We start from the raw sequence: 19,756 nt of genomic DNA, 5'->3' as shown, positions 1-19,756 counted from the left end.
TTTTTTTTTTACCCTAGAGCGATAATAAAGATGGCTCGAATCGATGGAATTTCTTCGGGTTCGATCTCTGCTCTGACTTGACATCGTTTGACGTAGATATTGTTCTTGTATCGTTCGTGGATAAAGATCGTCGTATAACTTCGTATAATGTATGCTATACGAAGTTATTACGATAATTTGTTCTCCATTGATAGTCATGATAATGAATTGGCTTGGTCACATGAGATGTGTTCATTTATATATATATATATATTACATTTATAGATTTTTATGCAAAAAGATTTCAGAATTCATTTAATGAGGTAAAATGTTTGGTTTATTAACGTTATCATTTATATAGAAATATACATTTTTCAGTGCATAATATTAAGTCAAGGAAAGCTTAAAAAAAAGAAATAAGTTAAAGTTGTTATTGATAGTCAATTATAATATATGGGAAATCGTATTTTACTCCATATGTATATTTTCTACATTCATGAAAATAATAAGCAAAAGAAACATTTTCTATTATATTTTTACAAGTTTATATTGTATATATATATATATAGATTTATGAGCATACATGAACTCGATATATATATCTATTTGTAGTTTAAAAATTGTTACTACTATTTTCATTATAATTTTTCATTATAAAATTAACAGAGATATGGTAAGAAAATAAAAATATACTTTGTTCTGTAACCTTTTTCAAAATTCCACTGCCATCTGATGGATTCTTTCGTAGTCACTGGCCACTGCCTTCGCACGTGTTTGAGGTTACATTCATGTGCGTCTACGAGTTTCTTCGTGTTTATCAGTTATGTGTTAAATTTTCGATTAAAATTTTAATTAAGTGTTAAAACAATCATTATGGAAAAGATTGAACACTTGTGGAATGTAACTCAATATTTGACAAAATTCCAATGTCCAGAAGCGAATAAATTACAGAACCATTATATGTAAGTATAAACATAACCTTTTCTTCATTATTTAGGATTACAATTAAATTAATTCAAATTGAATACTTTTAGAGAACGTTGTAGAAATTTAGCTAACGAAGTTGAATTACCAAAATTATGTTTTGGCCCTTCAACGATGTGCTCTCATTGCGGCTCACTTTGGGCTACTACGAATCATCAAGTGAGAATATTACCTGGTAAAAAAATGTCCCGCTCTGTTGGTAAGATGATTAAAACTAATACCGATGAGAATAAGATATCCAAACTACAAGCTAAATTAATTAAAAAATGCAAAAAGAATGAAATGAATAAAATGTCTATAAGATGTTTTGCATGTTTGCGTTGCACTGAAGTTAGATTTACTAAACCGAAAAGAATAGTTAAGACTTCTGACAATGCGTTAGAGAAATCCAATATTCAACAGAAAAAAAAGAAGAGAAAAGGAAAAGATAAAACGGTTGGATTAAATATTTCTGGAAATTTAACTTCAAAATTACAATCTAGCGAAAGTCAAAAAACTCCTGTAACGAATAAAACAAATCAATCTAAAATGAATTTAAATAAACCGAAATTAAAGAAATTGAATATAAATAAATTGAAAGATATAGTAAATCAAGGTATGACACCACCTAATAGAAAGAGTTTAACAAATTTTTTAAAAGAACTTTCATAAAAGAAATGAAAAATCTTTTCTCATCCTATTGCACTAAACGACGGCTTATGCCTATATGTATAGTAATTTATTGAGTATTGCATTACTTCCTACATGCGGCTGATAAAATATGTAAATAATAATGACTTCATTAAAGTACGTAGAAGTTAGATATTCTCTAGAATCTTGAAGGTTCTTTCGCATCTTTATTTCCTATTATTCCAGTGGAATTTCCTTTTGTACAATCTGTAAAATAGTAATACATCCATGTGGTATGGACAACTTTAATATGAAAGATTAATGTAATAAATAAATAAATATAAAAAGAAAAGTATATGCGAAAGCATATAAGCTTATCTTTGATGATTAAAAAAGTAAAGTTAGTTTGATTTTTAGTATATTAATTTAAGTATAATATCTATGTGTTCTTTATTTACAATAGATTAATTTCAATGGAAGGATTAAGACGAAAGGAAAGGATAGGAATATTGTTAGTCACCTGAATACACGCCTGGAGATAATCCTGTTCGGACATTTCCTGGTCCTTCGCAGGGGGAACTTTTCCCCGTCGGCGCAACTCTTGCTTGGCGTCGTTCAAGTCAAAGATGGCAACAGGGTCCAGCTTGTTTTTGAGTACCAGGCCCGCCAAGTATTCAATGTAGTGCTGCCTGCGGGGAAAAGTACCCAGATGTTAGTCGTATCTTGTACACTTTTTTCTTTTTACCTCCTTCAGATCATTCTTGTAGTTTTCTGGGTCACGCCCGTACCAATTTGGAGGTAGCTTTAAGCCGCTTCGTTTAACGCAAGTCTCGAGATCGTCAACATTCAACAGTGGAAGAGGTTCTAGCTGCATCGAACGTATCTTTCGAACGAGATACTCGACGTAATGGATCCTGAATATATTGGAGAATTTGTTAGTATCTTAGGATTAGATTATTAATTAATTAAGGATTATTTTTAGGATCGGGAGATTCGCAGGAAACATAGATTTATTTTTTTTCGAATGCTCTCCTTGCGTCGCTTAAATTTATCTAATTCTTTTCTTTCACCTTTATGATTAATTTTTAAAATGTAATATTTAATGAGTGATTGTTAAAATGAACGTGAAGCAAATGTTCAACCTGCATAAACCAGCTTGTCCCTCGACGACGTCCGAATTGCAAATGGTATCGACAACACCTCCTGGGGTTTCCTTTTGCAATTGTACTTTACATTTCCTTTCCCCCGTCGGTCCTTCCGTATCATAATTAATGCCATTGTCTTTGAGTAATTGTTGCAATTGTGCGGGTTCCTTGTCGCGTAAATAGAAGAGGCAATTGCGAGGATGATGTGCATGAAGGCCAAGTTTAGCGCAATATGGACTAGTCGAGCATTTAGCACCCATAAGAAAAGCTTTACCACAACCACAACAAAATTCATATTTGCATTGACTGCAAGTGAAATGCATGCAACCTGTAAAAATATTTTATATACTAAGACTCTTTTGAAATTATTTTTTCTAAACATGTATTTTATCTTTTTGTTTTCTGTTTTTTTTTTTTCTTTTTTTAAATTGTACCTCCTCGAGATAAAGAATATCGGAATTTACACTTGGGACAATCAATCCCATTGTCGGCCAAGTGTTTTGCCAAACCAGCAGCTTGATTGTCCGGATCGTTTTCATCTTTCCAAGCTGCGAATTGTTTGCAAGTTATACCTTCGTGTTGTTTCTCCCACTGTGAATAAATTCAGTCGTTACGTTAGTTGTTACAACTATTAAATGTTAACATTTGTTTTTCTTTTACATACGGGTTTCCGACAAAACGCACACGTTATAGATCTACAGTCAGGACAGATGAGTCTTTTGTGTTCCGGATCCGCATAAAAGCCACTCGAGCACTTAAAAGATAGTTTACTTGATTAAATATTTATCTTTCTTTAAAATAGCTATATTTTGAATGATGCCGAACGTTACCTGAATACACCATTTAAAATTAGGATCTTGCATTAGAGTACGGTCTCTTAATTTTCTTTGAAAAAGTTCATGAATTGGGGGATCCAAAAGTGATTTCAATTGAATATCTAGATTACTAAAATATTCTAGAACATCGTCTTCGTTCGCATCCCTCAAATTCGGTTCTTTGCAAAACGGACATACGGCGTCTATGATATTTCTGTCGCTTATCTGTATGGTGAAATAATTTTTCGCGCACTCGTTGCAACATCGATGCGTGCATTTCAACATGGATATCATCTGTAATGTTTATACGTATATTTTATTTTATTTTTTTTTTTGATTATTTTTAGAACATTCATTGTATTTTAATTGATACACCGACCAGACTCATCGCGTAACGTCCGGTACAAAGTTCGCATTCTTGTTGTAAGAATGCTAGAGCAGATTCAACGCTACCACATTCCTTGGCAGCATGAATAGCTTCTGCATCTTCAAATTTGAGAGCCAATAAACTGGCAGCTACTTCGGCCTCCTCGTAATTCGATGCACGTCCCTCGGCTAATAATCTACGCGCCGTTCTCTGCGAAATTAACATAAATGATATCAAATTAAATTTCTAATACGTTCATCTTTTTCTTTTTTTTTTTTACAAATCACATTTTCCGTTAAACGACTACTCGATAAAGGATCGATTTCACAAAAATATTTACAACTATATATATATATATTAAAATTTCTAATGAACATGCAGCAAAGTTAGCTTGATATGACAGAATGATGATCGAGTGATAGAACATGTGAGTAAGTAGCGAAAGAATGTGTAATAAACCATCATGCAAGATAAAAATGTTCGGCACCAACGTCTAGAAACGAGCTCCTTCAATTAATTTGTTTATTACGATTTGATAGAAGAAAGTAGAATATCATTTGAAAGCGTGAAAGAATATATGTACATTTAAATGTCGTATGTATGGAAAGATGTTGGTCAGATGGTACGTGTAATACTTTTAGTATACGATTTTTTTCTTTTTCTTTTTTCTATTTAATAAGATGCCTTATTCTTATAACATTTAACCCTTTCGTTAGGGCACGTTTTAACGCGAGTATCGTTCTATGTAAATTATCTCGTACATACTCATCGTCAATTTAGTTATACGAAAGGGTTAAAGTGTTAATTATTTGTTACAAGGAAAATTTTACTTACCCTAAATAAATTCTACCCTAAAAAATAATAGAGGAGAGACAGAGATAGAGAGAGAGAGAAAGATTATTATTACTAAGTTATTACTATAATTAAAAGAAAAGTGAATAAATGAAATCAGGCCACTCTTCGTTTTAATTTGAATTAGCTCGAGCATGTTTGTAGACATTGGGCTATCAGCATCGTAGGATAATTAAATAGTCAGGTTCTTTTTTTGGTTTGTTGGTTTGGTTTTTTGTTTTTTTGTTGTTGTTTTTAATCGTTTTACTGACCTCCCTTTCCGTTTTGGGAGATCCCTCTCTTCTCGTAGCGTTGTTGACATTTTCAACTTCGTTACGTTTCCTTTCGGTTTTATCTTCACCCTCGAATCGACGAATACAACTGGCTACCAAAGAAAATCTTTTACCACTCGTGTCCCGTGGACTTTCCTTATCTTTCTTTTTTTTCATTTTATCGTTTATATCGACCTCTCGCAACGTTCCAACATTTTTCATCATTTTCACGTCTTTCGTATTATTCATTTCGTGCGAATCCTTTTTTTTTTCTAACTTCATTACTTTTATCGTATTTCTTTTCTTCATTTCATTGACTTTGCTCGTACTATAATCGTCACCGTAATCTTTCGATGAATTACTTTCTAAATTTGTTTTTAAAACTTTATCCCGTTCCTTAGATTTAGCATTAGTTTTCATTGTTTTTTCGTTAAGTACTTCGATCGATGTATTTTCCACAATTTTGTTTAATAAATTATTGTCAATAATTTCCGTTTTATTCAGCTTAGTTATATTTGTCGTATCAATGGATTCCTCTCCACCAGATATCGCTTCCTCAAATATTTCGTCACTTAGAGAAGAGGAATCTTCATTTTCCGTTTTCCTTTTCGTATCTATTTTATCCTCTTTCAAATTCTCGCTTTCCTCTAATTCGTCAGACTCGTAATTTGATAATTCCGCTCTTATTGCTTGCAATGTCTTTTCTATTTGATCTTCTACGTTGAACAGACTCTCGTCTTCTAAGTTACTTTCCTTCGAATCAGACTTTGGAACTTTTCTCATTAGCACGGTAAAATTTTCCGACTCTTCCGAGGAATTATCGAAAATTGAACTCGATCCTTCGATATCTGAAATATCTTGTTCCGTTTCATCTTCTTCATTTTTTTCATCGTCATCATCATCATCATCATCATCATGATCGTGTTTCGAAACTGATTCATCACCGTTTTCACTGTTATTAGATCGTTCCACTTTAGTTTCGATTTCTAATGTTTCAAACTTATTTTCTAATTTTTCTTTCACCTTTCTACAATTAACTTCATCATCACCATCATCATTATCATCGTTGTCGTTGTTGTTGCTCTCAATTTTTTTATCCGACTCGTTGTTGTCCATCGTTTGATTAATTTCAATTGATTTTGTATACCTTTCAACAATTTCCTTATTAACATTTTTGACAACACTCGACGTATTCGTTGCTTTCAAATTAGTTTTAAATATAGTTTTACTCGCTATCGGTAATTTAGTTGGTATCGATCCCGAAATGATATGATTTAATTTCATTGGTTTATCATTCGACGTTGTTTTACGTTGAATATTTTCTTTAGTACGAATTTGCGATTGAGCAGTTAAAATGGGAATTTTCGATACGAATTTGATTTTAGTTTTATTTTTATCAACGCATTGATCTTTTTCGTCTTTTCCATTTGTTATTTCGTTAAAAGATCGATCCAATCTGGATGAGTTAGATTTTTCATTGATAGATTTAATTGTCTTTTCATTATCATTCAAAGTTGTCATCGGTTTAAACATATTTTTATCTAATTTCTTGCTACGATCGTTTTTAATAATTTCGTTTGATCGTTGTTTAGATCTATGCGCGTGTTCGATCTGTTGTTGTTGTGTGATACTTTTCGATGAGATTGCTTTCCTCGTTGTTTCACCGGCTACGTTTTTACCTTTCACGAGATTATTGTTTCGTGGAATTACGTTGATTTTTGTCGACACTTTCTTAGGTACAATCGTACCACTTTTTTTCTTCACGATCTTAACGGGTGATTTTCTTCTCATGATTTTTTTAACAGGCGACTTAGAACGTTCCTTTATACGAACGGGTTCTATTAAATTTGTTCTTTCTATTTCATTCGAATCAACGTATTCGATATTATCGGAAATCATAACGTTCTTTAAATCCTCCACAATGTTATCAATTATTTTTTCATTCGATTTCAATGAATCTAAATTTGTGTCAATTACTTTGATCGGTGCGCAATCATTGACAGCAATGATCGGGGACTCGGATATGTTGATTTCGATGATACCAGCTGACACGTCGTTGATATTCGATTGTAAAAATACTTTCGAAGAATTTTCGTTAAAATTAGAATTTTGAACGAACGACGAGGATGAGGAGGGGGGCTGGGTTACATCGTAAGAAAGTTTTCCATCCTTTAACATTTCCCGAACCGTTTGTACGTCATTTAATAAAGGCGATAAAATAACTTCGCTAATTAATTCGGCATCTTCGTAATTCGTATCTTTACGATTTATCGAATCGCATGATTTATTATTATCATTAATATTTTTTAATATTTTACTTTCTACGATTATTGTAGTAACGTCAGAAGCGTTTGATTTGATTTGATTTAACGACGAACCGTTAGCCAAACTTTCACAATTGTCATTATTATTATTATTATTATTATTATTATTATTATTCGAATCTATAAGATAGTTCGATTCCAATCCCGACGACAAATCGAACGATTCGTCAAGATTAGAATTGAAATCTATAAAGGATGAATTGGAATCTTGAAAAATATCATTCTCCAAATCTTCTTTCTCAATATCAAAAATATCTATCAAATTAGATTCACAATTGTCTGATGATATTTTCGTCGGTTTTAATATCGGTACGTCTAATATCAATTCGTCTTTAAATTCGATCAAATTCCTACTCTCGTTAGAATAATTATCGTTGCGAATACGTTTTTCCAAAATATTCGTAGACGTCGCATCTGTCTGTTTGTTATCGTTAAACGTTAAGTCGATCATGGGATAGTTATGGGACAATGCGACGGAACCATTGGAAGAGTTATTAGCATCCTTTGAAAATGATTTTGCGTTTATGGTTGATTCATCGATCATCGATGTTTTATTTAGATGCGATTGATCATTGGAATGTTCATTAATTATACGTGAAATTACATTCGATAGTTCATCCTCCAGTTTAATCGATTCTTTATTATTATTATTATTATTTTCTTCGATCATTGGAAAATTATTTTCAAGATTGATCAATTCAATATTCGAGTTCTCATCATCATCATCATCATCATTTAGAACAACAACTTCGGAATGCATGTCCACGTATTTATCGATGATTGTTCGCGATTGAAAATCATGATTCAATGAATGTGCGTTTGTTAATGATGTTGTGTCCTTAAGTTTCGAAGTTTGATCTATGTTCTGTGCTATGTTAGTTAGCGCAGTATTAGATTCAATTTGATCCGTACCTACCGCTCGGAAATCCTTCTGTTGTTCTTCATTAGAATCCTTTTCTTCTAATCTCACTGTTACGTTATTCGATTTCGTTATATATTTATTTTCGTTTACATTTGTCGATTCTAAAATCATTTTTATTTCGTTATTGTCTAATCGATTATCTTCCCTTTCGTCTGTGGATTTGAAACTCGTATTTTTGATATCATTATTTTCTAATACATTTATATCGATCGATTGATTATTGTTCTTTTCTTTGTTCGATTCGGTATGCGTAGTTTTGATTTCGTTATTATTATTATTATTTATAATTGTTTCACGGATCGATGTAGTTTTTTCCTTTTTTTCATCCGCGGATTTAGAAATTGTATTTTTCATTTCATTATTATATGAAACGGTCTCGTCAATCTGTGATACTTTTTTATTATTTTCTTTAGTCGATTTGGAAATATTATTTATTTTTATTTCGTTAGTATTTTCTAATGCAATATTATTTACCGATTGATTTTCTTCGTCATAATTTGCGGATGATCCTCCAGTAATGATATTTTTAACTTTACTATTGTCCGACACACTTAAATCATTTTGTTTATTTTCAATAATAGATTCCAATGTATTGGTTAAATCATTTTTTTCATTTTCATCGGTATTATTAATCGAAACTTTGGGTGATAACATTTTCATAGCCGCTACTAAGGGACCAATCATTTGTTCTGGCAATGATTTAAAAGCGGACACAAATAATTCCATAGTTTTAGATTGATTATTGGATACAACATTTGTTTCTGCTTCCGAATTTAATTCGTTCGAAGAAGAAGAATTTTCATTTTTAAGTAAATTCTCTTCTATTACGGAATTGGACGTTTCGTTTATTATATTCAAATCCAATTGTCCGATGATATTTTTATCTTGTCGAAGGGAAGAGGAGGAGGAGGAGGAGGAGGAGGAGGAGGAGGATGAGGAAGGTTCTTGAGAAATATTTTTGGTAGCCTCCGGCAAAGTTTCGTTACGAAATAAGAGGTTTCTTTTTCCATCTTCCAACTGTTGTGGTATTTTATTTTCACTCATCGATATTTCATTCTCATTCGTCATTTCTTTATTATCAATTTTTGCTTTCGTAACATCTTCATCATCAGATTTCTCTATTACCGTAGTCGTAACAGTAGTAGTAATAATATTGCTCTCCGAATTGAAATCTTCTTCCTCTTTTTCTTCGTTCGAAATTACTACGTTTTCTCTTGAATTTACTATCGTTATATCAATTGAATTATTATTTCGATCATCTTTATCAAGATGTTTTATTTTATTCAACGATTCATTCCTAACAATGATTTCTTTCGTTAGATTTTCATTATCAGATTTGTCCCGTTCAACGATTTCCAATTTTTGATCATTCATTAATCTCGTATTATTATTATTATTTAATACATTTGCATCATTGTCATTTTTTGGTTCATCTATTAATTTTGTCGTAGATTCATTTTTAACATCCAATTGATTATTTCGTTCATCGTCCTTGTTATTATCCGTATTATCCGTTAATCCAATATCATTTAGTATTAAATTTTGATTAATATTGTCTAAAGATTTTGGTAATAGGATTTCGTCGATGATTGGATCTTCGCCGTTCGAGCTGCCGAGCAAATCAACCGAATTATTACCTCGAGTATTGTTTAGAGGGTCTTTCTCGTATTCCCAATTATAAGTCATTTGTCTTAGCGCCGCCAGCTGTTTCGTAAAGTCGGTCTGCAATGCGACGAAATTGTCAATAATTGGTGACATTACCTGCTTCTTCGCCTCCGTATCCGTAACATTGGTTATCTGTTCGAGAATCCTTGTTGCACCACCAACTATMCCTGCCGCATCTGTGCAAAAATAAAAACATTAATTATATAACATAAATAGTTTTATTTTTGTATTATTAATCTTGACAATTTTTTAACAGGAATTTACTGTAATAATGTATGTATATATATATATATATGAAGAAAAAAAATAAATCTGACCTCCTTGTGGTGCAGCCCCATCGTTTTCAACTCCGACCGGAGGACCCCAGATCCTCATTAAAAATGGTTTCAATTGATTTTTTTGTAATTCGAGTAATGCCGCATCTATTATGCCGTCGTTGTTATCGAGTGCTTTAACAACATCGGCCATCGTAAAATTGCCCTTTGTTAAAATTTCTGCTGTCTAAATAATGACATTTTTGTATAGAAGAAGAATAAGAAAATAATCAATGAAAATGTATAAATATTAAATGTACCTTGTGTTGTCTACGTTGAGCAGCAATGGTAACAGCATTCCAAACGTCACCTTTGCAGGATCTCAATGCATCCTTAGCTTCGTTCACAGATATGACACCGATATTATTTTCCCTTTGTTCCTTTCCCTGAGTGCTTACCAAGATTTGAACGGCCTCAATTGAATGTGGCCATTGCGTTTTTAACCATTCCAAGGGATTAGATGCATTCTGCGTTAAGGCCACCTGTACATCGTCTGTTGAAAATCCTTGTCTTTCGGCTTCTCGCAAAAGTTCGACTATTTCTAATCCTTGACGAGTCAACGTAGATACTCCTTGAGATGACGTACTAGGACCTGCTGTTTCTATACCGTATCTCGGTTGGCTTGGTTCCTAAATCGATACACACATATCAATTTTAGATTAGATTTTATTTTGATTATATGATTTTGTAATTGATATCAAATAAAAGCTTAAGCCAAGCTTTAATCAGTGTTACCTTACTTTTCCAAATATTTTATTTATAAAACAAAACGAAAAGTATTGAATTAAAATTAATGCCTGTTGCGCTAAAGTGTCTAATTTATTACGTATACAAACATAAATATATATATATATATATGTATATTGTATATACATCAAAGAAATAATGAAAAATAAAATGAAGGAATAATAAGATTATTATCATCCTTGCCTACCTACGTTCACACCGAGGACACAAAATTGTTAGAGTAACTGTTGGGTTAAATAAAAAAAGAAAAAGAACTATCATTATTTAGCACAATTATAACGACAACATTAATTAAGCAATTAGCGATTGTTCTTGGATTTGTTTGTTTGTTTGTTTGTTTTGTTTTTTTTTTTACCCTAGAGCGATAATAAAGATGGCTCGAATCGATGGAATTTCTTCGGGTTCGATCTCTGCTCTGACTTGACATCGTTTGACGTAGATATTGTTCTTGTATCGTTCGTGGATAAAGATCGGGACTATTCGTAAATCGGTTTCCCTCCTGTAACAGATGCTTCGTAACGTTTTTTTAATAACACGAATAATAATAATAATAATATTTATATGATCGTCGACAAGGTTTGTTACATTTTGTTGTTAACCCTTTCGTTACACTGCACGCGTATTTAGTTTTCTATAAATTCGTTCCTATATCCATATATATTTATTTATATGGGGATCGGTAGTTATTTAGGACGACTCGTATATGGGGGTGGGGTTATTAGTAATGAAATGGTTAACGATCATTCTGATCCAGTTTAACTTTCATCCGTTCAATTAGGAGAACGATTTTTCATATTTAATTCAATTGATTTGGAATATAATTCTATAGAAATTGGAATAAGAAGAAAAAAAAAGAAACAAAACGGATGAAAGTGTTCGTGTGCACTAATTTTTTTACCTCTGCCTCGCTATCTTCGTAAGACAAAAATCCTTTGGAAGTCGACAATGATCTACGAAGCGTACCACTACCACCTCGTGGAAGATAATCGTACGTCTGAAAACATTTATTTATTTATCTAAATAACTAATTCGTTATTTTCCTTTGTATTTTCTTTTTTTCTTTGTTTTTTTAATTATTCGACTCTCTCATATCAATAAAAATGCCGGTGAACAATCATTTTTCGATTAGGCTTACTTGAGTTGAGATACTTTGAGGTGGCGGAGAAGTTCCTGTCGATACTTTACGAGTTTCTTCAATTTTGTCATCAGATCTAAATAATTTTCCAATTTGTTTGACAGATTCATCATTATTTTCAGGAGTAATTGTTCCTTTTGACAAGGATAACGTTGGGGTCGATGATGTTGTCCGAATTCTTATGCTTTCCTCGTTTTCCTCTTTTTTCTCGAATTTCATTGCAGTCGTTTCCGGTAATTTGACATCGAGTATCATTTCTGTCGTATTTTCCACCAGGCTTACATCTGTAACAAAATCGAACGAGAATTGCATTCCTATATATGTGACAAAATTATTTAATTTTATTTTTAAATAGCCCCTTTTTATTGTTTTTATTTTCAATTATTCGTTTATAATTTAAATGTCGATATAACGTTGATGTAAAATCTTTCGCAATTGGGCGATTCGATTTGAAAAAAAAAAAAAACAAAGTTCCTAACTAAATTTAGTTCGTTTTATAATTTGTTGTATATTCATTTTCTTGTTTTTGTTTTTTTGGAGTAAAGGAAAATATATCCACAAGTCAAATGCGTATTCGTTGTTGAAACAAAATTTTGATATTCAACGTAAACTTGAATGAATAATAATAATAATAATAATAATAATAATAATAATAATAAAGAATAAAGAATAATTTTTCTACGGATGATCCATATGGTGAAATTTCAAATACGCTTACGCATTTGACTTTCCACGATAGACGTGAGAAACAGTTTAGCATGCTTCTTTATTATTCATTCAAGGATACACATGTAACGATGAGGAACAATTAATCGAATCGTTTATTGTTGATTAGAAGAAGAACGGTAAAAAAATAATTAGAAACATTTTGCAATCTTTCGCGAATCGTACGAACAGTAGGGTTGTTGGGGGATGCGAACGAGGGGATGGTTGTCTAATTATTATTAACGAAAATCAACGAGCGGAGAAAAAGAAAAAAAAAGATTGAGTTGATTCAACAACGAGAACACGTTTAATCGAATGTCATTTGGGTAACTTGGTACCAAAAGAAAAGCTGATTTTTCGTCCCGTTCTACCTTTGTTTTTAGTAGATCCACTGTCACCACTTTCCTCGCTATTAGAAATTTTCAAAAGATTTGTTTTCTTTTCCAAATCGGTATTAGAATCTTCATTTGTACTGGACACTCGTTGTTGTTGTTGTTGTTTGTCAACATTTTCGATAACTCTTTCGATTTCTTCGATATTCGTTTCAATATTTTCCGATGCATTTTCGTCCGGTGGCAATGCACTGCTTCTTGTTTTGCAACATATCACGCAAACTTTTTCAGTAATTTTGTTAATGAAAGTACAATGCTCGCATGGCCATTCGTCGGCAGGTAATTCGATGGTACCTTTACGATTTTCACGAGATTTCTTCTTGTTATCCGTGTTAGATTTTGTCTCGATTATTTCAATCGAATTGTTATTATTATTATTGTTGCTATTAATTTGAGAGATCCCTTGATCTAAACTTTTATTCCTCGTAGAAGATATCCTATCGTCGTTTTCCCTTTTTCGGGATATTTCACGGGTTGATATATTTTTCGTATCATTTTCTAACGTTTGATCAATCGAGTTTTCTCTTTTAAAGGACGACGAGGACGACGTTCTCCTCTTGGTTGATACGTTATCTTCCCTTTTTCTTAATTCCTCGTTTCTTATAGAAGATTCGTAATCCGCGGTGGTGTCACGTTTCAAGGTAAACGAATCACGAGATCCTAAATTTAGTTTATCTGATTCGATCGAAGTTCTCCTCGAAGTTTTATGACTGATAGATCTTCTCGAATCGTCATCTCTGATTCCACGAAATGAATTTTTCTTCGATAATATTTCATCCTTTTTCTTCTCCTTCTCTTCCTCTTCATTTTCCTCCTCCTCGTCGTTGTCGTCGTTGTCATCGTCGTAAAACAAAGTCGTACGTTTATCCGATCTTTCGAAATGGTCCTCCGAAGAACTGGTGATTCTCGTTTTACCCATTGTAGTAGCAGTCGGATTAGATTTTCTATCGGACAATTCCTCGTCCGTACTTTTACGTGTACGCCTTGATTCGCGTCGTTGATCATCACGGTAACTTCCATTTTCAATTTTTCGCAATCGAGAATCTATTGTGTTACGACGAGAATCCTCGTAACAACCCCGAGAGGACATGGAATAACGTCTGCTCGATTGATTTTCCGACCATTGTTCCTCGTTGCTGGTCATCCTATCCTCCGATGTTAGCCTCCTACAAAATTCAACCCGATAATGATGATGATGACGAATAGATGATAGATATATAGATTTAGGAATTATTCGATACAATTAAACAATCGTTTGACACTACCGGCCATGTTAACGTCATTTGTTAATTTCCATAAAAATGATAGGGGATACGAAACTTATACATGGATTGGTTGCTAATAAAGTTATTGATTTTCGTTTGTAATCCTATTTTTATGAATTCATTTAACTCTTTGAGACATGGTGGAATTAAAAGTGTCCCACCTTTCCGATGCACCGTAATGTATGCTGAGACATTTTTAGTTCCACCTTATAATAACAAATTTCATTAAATTATTACTATTTTTTTAATTGTTTTTTATATTATGTGATACCTTTATTAATAAAAAACATATCAATTTTGTTTTATTTAAAATGCAATGAAAAATGTTTATGCAACACAGGACTATTATATTATTCATCTGAAATCCTGTGTCGCAAAGAGTTTAAGATTTCAAATCATTTTAGCCAGTAGTGTTAAAACATTACTATCATAATTACAAACAACTCACTCTCGACGTGATCGAGACAGTAAACTCCTGGAAGTATCGTTATCCTGATAACTTCTCTGCCTGTTATTTCTCGTAACGCTACCTCTTCTGATGGTTCTGGATCCACGTGAAAGTCTATCGTCGAAATCGGATTCCTCGGAATCCTCGGAACTGGCATCGGACGGTGATCCCGGTGAAATTCTCGATCTCGATCTCGAAACGATAGACTTTCGTGATTTTATACTGGGTGATGGTGATGGTGGTCTTGATCTTCTGTTCTGTGATTTTAAACTCCTTGCCGGACTGTGAGCTCTCGATAAAGTACCGGGATAATGGGGCGGTAACATTTGAGATGGATGATATCCCATGGGATATGCCCATAAAGCTGCTGCTGGTGGTGGTGGGTGATTTAAACTCAAAGTTGAACCACTGATCGAACCATCCCAAGGATTGTTCGTTGGATACCACATCATTGGCATACCACTAGGATTTAATTGTGCCATGGATTGTGCCTAAATATCAATTAAATTTCATGATAAATTCGATCATTATAATTTCTCGCTCGTTATAAAAATCCATGTATTTTATTATCCTATTGGAATGACACATACCTGATGCATTCCAAGATTCCACATATGCGGTGCCGATAGATCGCACACGCTGCTAGATTGCATCATAGATCTCGGAGGTGGTGGTGGTGGTGGTAATGGTTGTTGTTGTAAAGATGGTGTCCTATTATTACTACCAATGCTAACTGGTCTGGGACTGGTAGTATCTCTCGAAGAAGCATCCGAAGGTGTACGTCTTCTTCGATTTGCATCTTGCGCTCTCATTGCTTCCTGATATCTCCTGTATCTTTCCTGAAATATTTTTATTCTCTTCAAACTATATTACGAATTTTAATTAAACGAAACCTTATCGTTAGGCGTCATGGAATATGACAATTCCATAGAAATTCGTTCCCATATATTATCGCTAATAATGAATAGGATTAAAACAAATAAAAATAAAAATAAACATACCTGTAAGGTAGACATCTTGTCGGTACTCGATCCCGATCCTTCGATCGTTGTATTATTCGTAGATCGTGTAATCTTCGATCCTTGAAAATTAGTCTCCCTAGTTGTCGTAGATGATCCTCCACTAGTGTTGGAAAGATCACTTCTCTTGGTAGTACTTCCACCTTTCTCGATCAATGATCGATTCGTAGCTCCTTGATTCTGCGTGAGTTTGGCCTAAGCGCGAAACTATAGCTTACACCCTTGTGTGGATTTTCACATTTTCCTAATATCAATCCAATTTCTTTTTTTTTTTTTCCTCTCTCTTTTTCTTTATATAATATTTATTTGTTTTTAAATATTTGAATTGGAATAAATTCGCTTCGTTTTGATCACACGCAACAGGAGAGAAGGATTTTAAACGAAATGCGAACCCCAACCCCCTCGACTCCTACGAATTAATTTTCTTTTTTTTTTTTTTTTTGAAATGCTGCAATCGAATTTATCTGACAAAATGAGAAACATTGTACGAAACGAAAGGTCGACGGGCAGATGCTGCTGCAAATAATTCAAATGTAGGCATATGTTTCTGCGTATTAATTATCATCCTGTAGGAAGATTAAGGATATAGATCAAGGAAGGTACCAGTAACGGTACGGAAAAGATAACTAGAATGGTTTATGAAATATGATCGTGTTACCGTGTTCTATAACCCTAACCTGCCATATTCACTGTGTTTCAACGAAATGATTTGTATCTTCGTTGAAATGTTTTTTCTATTCTTTTTGTTTCCATTTAATATTTAATCATGATGACTTTGTTAAAGTTCTTTTCCACGCCGTTACCTTCAAACGGAAATGGTGATAAGAGAAAGAAAGAGAGAGAGAGAGAGAGAAGAGAGTGAGAGAGAGAACGGGTTCAGTGAATACGGCAGTCATCTGTTTCGGTAACATGGTGTATTAGAAAAAACAATACGAGGGTGTTACAATAAAATCTGTAAAACAATGCAACGATAATAAAATATCTGAGGGTAATAAAACAATCTTCGTGACCTCGGTGTGTGACGTTTGGTAATGACAAACGAATCATAAAACGTGAACGTGTTTTTCGTCAATGTATAGTAAAAATTGGCAATAATAATAATAATAATAATAATAATACGAGTTATAGATTACGTATTATATAGATCCGTCGTTATAATAATTAATTAAAGGTATCTGCAGATTTGGAATTGTGGAATTATCGATAAAGGATAAACAAAGAAGGGAATAATATGGAATAAAATAGTTGTCGTTTTTCTTTTCTTTTTCTTCTTTTTTTTAAAGGAATTACGTTCTCGTAATTAGTAGGATAATAAGGAATCAGGATAGGATGCAGCCTACCTGAGTGCTTTTGCGATTTCTTCTCGGCGGTGGTACGGGAGGTGGACCAGCTAGATTTTCACCTTTCGGTGGTAAAGGTGGTCGATTTTTAGCAGCAGTCTCGGTCAAGATCCTCCTCCTAACGTGGGACCTTCTCTTGGGATGTTTGTGATTCATGTCGTCGCAGGCTTCGCAATAATTTTCTTTACAGGTGTCGCATCTCGCAAATACATTTTCCGTACCGCACAAAGCACATTTGCTATGCTTCGTAACGGAAGTTAGGTTGCTGCTCGACATTGGATTTGTTTTCTGGGGTGTTCCTCGGATCGGAAATTCGATGATCTCGTAATCTGGGTCACCACAATCTCCGGAAAGGGATGGTGGTGGTATCTTTGGTGGGGTTGGTATTCGTTCCTTCTGTTCTTCCGTGTCCTTCTGTTGTTGTGCCTTTTTTTTTTTTTATTGGGAAAACAATTAATCTCGTCAACATTTGATTCGTATCATTTCTGTGCTTTTTGTTTTAATATTAAAATCATTAGGAATTATATTGTCAATTGAATGGATTGAATAATAATTTTGTCGAGTGTCAATTTTGTTTTAACAATCGAATATCGTTGAAAAATATTTATTATGTAAAACGTACCAATACCCAATGGGGCATGGTCCGTGCCATACGCAATCGAGTGGATGGATTCGAGATGGCCATGGGCCGCCATTTCTCACCTCCCGGATTCTGCAAATTTCGTTAGAAGAAAAATAGATGTTGAAAACTTTATAGCTTCTTCTTCTTCTTCTTCCTTCTTGCAACACCGGATGTTAAAAAGGGAACGCCCATTTTTTTTCGATAATTCGTTGTAATATTTACAGGCGTTGGTCAATGACGAAAAATGTCTGCGTGTTCCGCGTCCAAAAATAAAAACGTAACGTGTCGTCATCTCGCGACACAACATTCCACGTCGACGTATTCTGGGACACGTGTTTTATAATAATATACGCGTTACACGATAACATATATGAATGAGATTCGATAATTTATTTAAAAACAAGTAATTCATATCGTGATATATAACGTAACATATTTATCAACATGTTTCTTTTCTTATTCCTTTTTTTTTTTTTTTTAAATCGTGAAAACGTGCCACTCGTATTATAAGACACGTTACACAAATGTACGTGAATTAGATTCTCGAATTAGATGGTATCTTTAGAACGCGTTTACTCCTTCTCTCTTTTCTTTCTAAACTGAGGCACGGTTGGGTGGGTATCTCTTTTGTTCACCGTCAGTTATACTGTTTTGAACGACTATAAACAAATTTCGCCCGGGCCAAACGGCGTATATAGGTCTCTAATAAGTGTTTCACAAAAATCTCGGCTCTTTATTATATTACTATATAATAATAATAATTTTTACTTATCCAATCACATTGTTCAACATTAAATGGGAACGTCATTCTCTCGTGTAATTTGCTGCAAAACTATGCGGCATGGAACAAATCGTTGCGTTCTGACTCACCGTACTTCGATTAGCAACGAAAAGGGAACGAAAATAAAGAAGAAGAAGAAGAAGAAGAATGGTGGGGGGGGGGGAGAAAAAAAAAATAGAAAAAGAACTTGACGAGGATTGTTTTCTCGATGAAATTACTGAAGGCCCCGAGCAACTTGGAATTATTCCAAATTCTAGACAAGACAAGCTAATGTTGTCCGATATATATATATATAATGCCTTTTTATTCGATGATAATGAAATTTTGTTTAACGTCTTTCGAAAATTACTTTGCACGTCTATCGAATTTCTTCTTTCTTTTTTTTTATTCTACGATAATGAAAAACAACAAAAGTATGCTAGCAAAAAGTATGGCAGCTTGACGTTGAAAATTTCTCTCTCTCTTTCTCTTTCTTTCCTTCAGTACGATGCACTGGACGAAAATAGAGCAGAGTCGTTCTATTCTCGCGGATATTTACACGAACTTCTGTGGAAAACTTCACGAATCTATCGAGTAAATTTTGTCTATTTCCCTCCCGACCCCCCCCCCCTCTCTCTTAGATGATCTCTCCTCTTGTTATCTTACGTAAACACAAATTGTATATTGAAAATATTAATCGCGTGATCTTAATTTTTGTCGAAAGAAAAAAAAGAAAAATCACTTGGAGCATCGTTGATGATATTTTGTTGTTGATTGTTTAAGGGCTCGTTTATCGACACTCACGTTCATGTGTTGTTCGCGTAATATTGTTGTTGCTTCCCGGGATAATATTTTCCTCGATAACTGGCCGACGCGTTACTGATCTTCTTCCTCTTGACTGTCTAACGTTTTGCCTACGAGAAAAGCCCCCGTTGCATTACCAGCGCCGAAATCTATTTCCGTAACGTGGTTGCTGGACCGATGCCACCATCCTTTCTACCGGAGTCTCCCCGTTCGCGTAAATATATCACGATGCTACGCGAAAACTTTGAGACAAAAACTTTATGACGTATTTCTATCTTATTTCTTTCATATT

The 19,756-nt window shown here is 33.6% G+C and overlaps 3 protein-coding genes across 8 annotated transcripts in view; 2 read left to right on the top strand and 1 right to left on the bottom strand.

Moving 5' to 3' along the window:
* Window positions 1–606: 606 nt before the first annotated feature.
* LOC106793181 lies at window positions 607–1,763 on the top strand. The gene is made up of 2 exons (XM_014759891.1): window positions 607–941; window positions 1,014–1,763. The coding sequence occupies exons 1-2, from the start codon at window positions 853–855 to the stop codon at window positions 1,612–1,614; spliced, it is 690 nt and encodes a 229-aa protein (XP_014615377.1). The 5' UTR covers window positions 607–852; the 3' UTR covers window positions 1,615–1,763.
* On the bottom strand, window positions 1,660–19,671 carry LOC106793178 (extracellular matrix-binding protein EbhA). 6 transcript variants are annotated; one of them, XM_014759881.1, is made up of 21 exons: window positions 19,465–19,671; window positions 17,901–17,990; window positions 17,279–17,704; window positions 15,921–16,133; window positions 15,510–15,758; window positions 14,920–15,410; window positions 13,186–14,372; window positions 12,110–12,393; window positions 11,873–11,968; window positions 11,330–11,485; window positions 10,488–10,856; window positions 10,231–10,414; window positions 8,243–10,089; window positions 3,912–4,109; window positions 3,548–3,826; window positions 3,382–3,471; window positions 3,152–3,308; window positions 2,715–3,045; window positions 2,361–2,486; window positions 2,093–2,261; window positions 1,660–1,839 (listed from the first exon to the last, which is right to left on the bottom strand). In XM_014759881.1, the coding sequence occupies exons 1-21, from the start codon at window positions 19,468–19,470 to the stop codon at window positions 1,810–1,812; spliced, it is 6,978 nt and encodes a 2,325-aa protein (XP_014615367.1). In that variant the 5' UTR covers window positions 19,471–19,671; the 3' UTR covers window positions 1,660–1,809. The 6 variants fall into 6 exon arrangements, with proteins under 6 accessions (XP_014615367.1, XP_014615373.1, XP_014615368.1 ...); XM_014759887.1 differs by having other exon boundaries at window positions 10,010–10,089; XM_014759882.1 differs by having other exon boundaries at window positions 11,330–11,473.
* The window catches only part of LOC106793180 (kyphoscoliosis peptidase), a 39,361-nt gene continuing 22,031 nt past the window's right edge, over window positions 2,427–19,756 (top strand). The window contains exon 1 of the mRNA XM_014759890.1: window positions 2,427–2,506. The gene's annotated coding sequence lies outside the window, so the exon portion shown is untranslated. The remainder of the gene's footprint in view (window positions 2,507–19,756) is intronic.

The sequence above is a fragment of the Polistes canadensis genome, unplaced genomic scaffold (assembly GCF_001313835.1).
Source record: "Polistes canadensis isolate GaletaPanama2010 unplaced genomic scaffold, ASM131383v1 scaffold_12, whole genome shotgun sequence".
Taxonomy (NCBI): domain Eukaryota; kingdom Metazoa; phylum Arthropoda; class Insecta; order Hymenoptera; family Vespidae; genus Polistes; species Polistes canadensis.
The sequence above is the reverse complement of the archived record's forward strand: the minus strand, read 5'-3'. Positions and strand labels throughout refer to the sequence as shown.

Excerpts from the sequence above, each read along its gene's own strand:
- LOC106793181 (XM_014759891.1), top strand. The coding sequence starts at position 853 with ATGGAAAAGATTGAACACTTGTGGAATGTAACTCAATATTTGACAAAA. Across the intron at positions 942-1,013 it reads AAATTACAGAACCATTATAT|AGAACGTTGTAGAAATTTAG; the intron begins GTAAGTATAAAC and ends GAATACTTTTAG.